This window comes from Spinacia oleracea, chromosome 4 (assembly GCF_020520425.1).
Source record: "Spinacia oleracea cultivar Varoflay chromosome 4, BTI_SOV_V1, whole genome shotgun sequence".
In the NCBI taxonomy this organism is placed as follows: Eukaryota; Viridiplantae; Streptophyta; class Magnoliopsida; order Caryophyllales; family Amaranthaceae; genus Spinacia; species Spinacia oleracea.
This window is the reverse complement of record NC_079490.1, coordinates 148,893,198-148,899,268: the sequence shown is the minus strand read 5'-3', so window position 1 is coordinate 148,899,268 and position 6,071 is coordinate 148,893,198. Positions and strand designations below refer to the sequence as shown.

The following is a 6,071-nucleotide window of genomic DNA, read 5'->3' as shown; positions in this document are numbered from 1 at the left end:
AAATCTTTGTAAAACATTATTGGTTAATCATTCACAATAAATGAAAGAAATTCATTTTTCCATTTAATTTGTGGTTTATTAAATGATGAGTCCCTTCAACTTGACGATATATTCAAGATAGACTGTCAGGACCAGTCCTGTGACTAAGAAATGTCTATCAAGTGAACTTGAATGTCAAAGGTTGAAAATGGTCCCTAATCGGAGTTTTCTATAAAATTGGACGCATAGAAAACGTTAGACGATTAGAATGCAAGATGACTAGTAGTTCTGTTTCTTGAACTATGTGGACATGGCAATGTCATAATCATTTGCATAGATACTTACTTTGGGAAGACTAGTATCGGACAAGACCTATGAAACTTTACTGTAAGAGATGAAAGTCTGTCATAAGTAAATTTCATTAAATTATTAGACACTAAATCCTCAATACCTGAGTGATTTGAGATTACTTGTTTGAGAACTGGTTGCTTTGACGTTGACCAACCGTCGCACCGTAAAAGGAGGCTATAAAGGCAACGCTCAGGTAATCACCTATCAAACGAAGTCTAATCTCAAGATCGCAAGATTGGGATTGTCCTCCCATAAATCGGGATGAGATGCTTAAAAGTTGTACAAGGCCACTCGGAGAGCTAGAAACTGTGAAATGCATGGCCGTGCTCGGATGAATCATAGGCTATGATTATCTGTTTATTTGATCAGTTGAACTCTGAAACCGAGGAACACCTCTGGACATAATAAGGATGACAACTCTTACCTTATGTTCAAGAGCAAGCATCGAGCGACAAAGGAATTAGGAAATGCACACTTGTCCCTAAGGACAAGTGGGAGACTGAAGGAAATAATGCCCTTGGTCCAAGTATGCATTCTATGTTAAGTCTAATAAATGCGGTTCAGTATTAATTAACAAGTTAATAATTCAGTGAGATCAAGTGAGCTGAATGCCTAGCTAGAGGCCGCTTCAGTTCAAGTGGAATTAATGATATTAATCCACAGCTTACTCTTGACTGAACCCGTAGGGTCACACAAATAGTACGTAAACGGATCAAGTATTTAATGGCCTTAAATACTCCATCTATGAATATTCGGAACCGACGGATCTTGGTTTCAGTGGGAGCTAAGATCGTCACAGGCAAGAAATGAATACTCCGGAAACGATGATATTGCCGGAAACGGAAATATGGATCGTATCGGAAATATGAATATTATCCAAGTCGTAGATGTTGCCGGAAACGGAAACATGGTACGTATCGGAAAATATTATTGGAAATGGAAATATTACCAGAATCGGAAATATTGCCGGAAACGGAAATATTGTCAGAATCGGAAATATTACCGGAATCGGAAAATAATTCCAGAAACGGAAATGTTAAATATTTGTTCGAAACGGAAATTAATTCCGGAATCGGAAATATTAAATATTGTTCGTATCGGAAATAGATTCCGGAAATGGAAATTTAATCGGAAGCGTATCGTACGAATTAGCATCGGACGAGGCTTGCCGGACGAAGGCCCAGCACGAAGCCGGGGCCATCGCCCAGCAAGCATGCGCGCCACAAGCCCAGCCAAGGCAGCGCCCAGGCCTACCGCAAGGCAGGCCCAGCGCGCGCCAAGGGCCACGGCTGTGTGGGCCGTGCTGCGCGGGCTGCTGCTCGCACGCGCATGGGCAGCCCTTGTGGCTGCCGTGTGTGTGTGAGTTTGTGCTCATGCGTGATTCCTGAATCTGCAAGAGTCAGTGTATGATTAAATGTCTATTCCTAATTGGATAAATTAATTAAATAGAATTCATGTAGGATTCTAATTCCAATTAATTCGCATCCTACTAGGATTACGATTCCTTTTCCATAACTCTATAAATAAAGGCCTAGGGGTCATAATTTATACACAAGTTTCAAAGTATTCAAAAGTGAGTTTTTTGAAAGAAAATTAAAACACATCTTGCTCATAAAAGTGCCGAATTTTCTAGTACCTTAAGGGCGATTCTAATTGGTCAATCTTAAGGCGGATCCGGACGTGCTGTGGACTATCTACGGAGGGACGACACTTGGAGTCCTAAAAGACTTGTTCTTGTTCGGTTCGGGCGCAGCTAGGGAGGGCACGCAACAAAGAGTATGCATCTAAATTATGCTATATGATTATGTGTAAATAATATGTTTCCTGGGTTAATGGTTGTTTCCGCATGATTTATGTAATGTCATATGTATCATAACCTAACAACCAGAGGAGTGTATTCGTTGAATTTGCCTCGCTTTTCAGTTCTGAACTCACTACCCCTTCCTCTGACCTGCCCGTGCCAATCTTTTCTGGGCTGCTGATTTTCTCTTTTGTCTGGGTATTCTTTCTTGTACGGCTCTTTTCTGCTCTGACTACCGTAATTGTTCTCACTTGCTACATATCGTCGTGAGGTTGCTCTGCCAATCTCTTCACTTTTTATAAACTCATTTGCCTTCCCCAGTACCTCTGCCAGGGTTGTGAATGACTTTCTGCCCAGATAGCTCTTGAATTCTCCATCCCGCAAACCAGTCATCATAGCCAGGACTGCTACCTCTTGCTGTAACTTGGGTATATTCGATGCCTCCATATTGAATCTGGATATGTACTCCCTCAGAGATTCCTGAGGTCCTTGGATGACTGACATCAGCTCCCCTGTCATCCTTTCTCTGGCAATGTTTGCCACATATTGGGTGCGAAACAAGATGGCTAACTGCCGGAAAGAGGTTATAGTGCCCTTGGGTATTTTACCGAACCAGCTCTGTGCTATCCCCTCCAGAGTGGAAGGGAAGACCTTACACCACATAGAGTCTGTGTTGGTATATAGCATCATGTGTCCTCCAAAGGCAGAGAGGTGATTCGTTGGGTCTGACTTTCCGGAATATTTGCAGGTGGGCATTTTATCTTTTCCATTTTTTCCGAGAGTATCTCATCACAGAAGGGGGAATTATCAGGTTTAACTATTGCTCGGGTGGGATTTGGCATACCTGACCCGGAGTGGTGTCTCTGGCTGGGTGCTTGTTCGGTCCTTGCTCTGGGTTGAGCTCTGCTAGGCGTGATACTTTCTGCCTCATATTCTTGGCTGTCAGCCCCTTCCATCTCCTGCTGCAGATTCCTCCTCCAGACGTTTGGACTGTTTGGGGTCTGGGACGTTTTCTCCTCTACTCAACCTCAACCTCTGGGGCTGTCCTCATGACCTGGGCTTGTGGTGTTGTCTGAGTAAGGAAGGTCAGGACTTCTATGGCTGTGCGCATCTGGTCGGGTGAGAATTGTGCCCCCAACCGTGCTAGTGAGGCACTGGTTGGAACTGGGATGCCCTGGCCCTGGCTAGGGGTTGCCATAGCTCTGGGTTGTGGTGTCTCTCTTAACGGACCAAGACTCTGAGGCATGCCGAACAAAGGTACGTTTGTGGTTCTCTGGTTGTTTCTTGAGGTGGGTGGTTCTATCTGCTGGACTATCGGTTCGCTTGACTCAGTCATTTTGTGAGAGGGTAGGTCTTTTTGAGGCAAGGTCTGGGAAGTCCCCTCCTTCTAGCGCCACTTGTTCCGAGTGTGGAACTGGGAGGACGTTCCGAAGTACCTCTGTTCCGAGTGTGGAACTGGGAGGACGTTCCGAAGTACCTTGGCCCTGTCAAGCAGAGCAAACGTGAGCTAACCTCGGGGGTTTAACCGAGGAAACCCCCTCCGATGCCTAAGTCAGCAAATAGATAAGAAGTCTTTAGAGAGGGAATATAGAGAGAAGGTGGAGCAAGTACCGTGTGTAAGAATGTGTCCCATCATGAATGATGTGGGTGCTATTTATAGGCGTACTATTCTGTACTTTGGCCTACTTAGATGCCGCCACGTGTATGACGGCGATGTACTTTATTCCTTGTCGTTGTCGTTTAGCCTGCAGGTCCTTTCTTGGACTGATGCAGCCTTGCCTAGCTCTGCTCTGTGTCTTTACACGTGATCTGGGGAGGTTGATCTGCCTGGGCTGCATATACTTGGCTTGGGGTTTAGAGTCTTTCTTTGACTTGGGTGTGCCCTGGGTGTCAGGGTTTGCTCTGTTGTTGATGTTCTGTCCTCTCTGGATATGATCCCGTACAACTAGTCCCTCAAGAGTAGAGCTGACCTTTTAAGTCAGGTCTGCTCTTCTGTCCTTGATCTGGATGTGACCCCGTACAATATGGATGTTATCATTCGTACTTGTTATATGTGATTAGGGAGGAATTGAAGAAATTGTGAAAAGTTCCTAGCAAAATCCCATTGGAAATGAGAAAAAGTCAGACTGGTGATAAAGCTAGTTAAATTACATCCTCATTTGGTTTTATGTGTTTGAGTTATTGCATTTAGGGATCTCACATGTTATGTCACTCATAAGTAAAGCAAAATTGAATAAAGTACAAGTAAACAAGAAGCGAAGAGATTGTCCCTCCGGATTTAATGGCGAAATTCATGAGGCTATACATTTGATTGGTAGTAACAGCAGTTGCACAAAACATAGTGCGATGATATTTCAGGTATTGGCTTCCAAATAAAAGGAGCTCTAGTATCTGGATGTATAATTACAGGCTCCAAACAAAGAGATTCACACGACTCTGAACTTGTGTGGCAGTAAAAGCCAAGCCATCTACTTGGCGCTGGAAAAGGCTCTTCTTGAAGCTAGACGAAGAAGGTGGATTCACATGGAGATTACAATACTGGATAAGAATCACATTGAGGCAATCATGGAGATTGAGAAGAGCACCAAATTTAAAGAGTGCAAGAACGTGCGGAAAAAAAATATGGGCTATCATACCTGATTTTCATTATCTTAGTATTGATAGTTATGTTCCTTGTTTACAGAAGAAGATGCACTATGTGGAAAATGAGGCCTTGGAGTGGGGTTAACTCTCTTTTGTTCACTTGTCAAAAAAAGTTGGTCAGGTTCGATGCCTACTGTAGGTCGAATTGTGGAGATTTAAGTGTTAATTATGGAAATTTCCAATTTTGGAGATTCAACCTTTGTCATTATCGAATTGCATTCTAGTAGGTGATTTGATTCTAATTTCAATTTTCAGTTACTTTAATTGGGTTTTCAATTGAATTTTATGTGTTTTACTTGATTTTCGTTTTTATTTTGCTTGAATCAGGGTTCTGTATTAGATATCATAGAATTGGATAAATTCAAGAATCGATTTGAGTTGATTTCATTGAATCTGTGATTTATCTTTTCCTTTCATGAATATGCAAGTAGTTTACAAGTGTTGAGTTCGGTTATATTTGCGATTTTCTTGCTCCTGGTTCATTATTCTGCTGGTTTGATGACTGATGCAGTTTGTATTTTGAGTACTAACAATATCTGTGATTTTCACAGGTTGATGTTTTGACTCTCACAGGTTGATAACTAACAACATCGTTTCAGGTTTGGAAAAAGGTATACTAATACAGACCTTTTTCTTACCATTCTTATTCAAGTTTAAGAATATCTAGGATACACCAAAACATGGGACCAGAGAGAAGATTGGTTCTCCTTTCCTTGTTACAAAAGGATTCTCTCTGAAAACTAGACCGTTCAATTACTAAGATAAATCTCGATCATTCCTTGGTTAACATCATATGTTGTCGGATTTTGCTCTGTTTTTTGACAGGCTAAATCGCACTCCTATCAAAGATAAACCTAACATTCACCAACTAAAATATAGCAAGGGAAGCAGGGATCGTATCCACAGGGAAACAGGCGTTCTTTCTACTATTAAATTACTAATCTAGACTACTGGTAAAAAGAGTTGGATTGGTTTGTATATTAAACTAAAACAAGTAATCAAATTCGAAAATAACAATATTAAAGGAATCTAGGGCAGCGTTCACCATAAATACAGACCAGGATTGGACAACGGACAATACAATCAATTAACAATCATAACTAGGAAAACATGCATCTCTCGAATCTTATGAATTCCTTAGGATAGAACAACTAGCGGGCTCTCGCTACGTACTAGAAATAATTCCTATCTAATAGCCACAGACCAAAAACATCAGATTTATACCTCTCGGCGCATAATCTAAGGTTAATCAAACTCAAATCAAAATAGTCCGGCCGAACAGAATTGACGAGCAATA

The 6,071-nt window shown here is 41.8% G+C and overlaps 1 protein-coding gene across 1 annotated transcript; it reads right to left on the bottom strand.

Moving 5' to 3' along the window:
- Window positions 1–2,200: 2,200 nt before the first annotated feature.
- Window positions 2,201–3,062, bottom strand: LOC130472013 (uncharacterized). The gene is made up of 2 exons (XM_056842417.1): window positions 2,976–3,062; window positions 2,201–2,782 (listed from the first exon to the last, which is right to left on the bottom strand). The coding sequence occupies exons 1-2, from the start codon at window positions 3,060–3,062 to the stop codon at window positions 2,201–2,203; spliced, it is 669 nt and encodes a 222-aa protein (XP_056698395.1).
- Window positions 3,063–6,071: the final 3,009 nt, after the last annotated feature.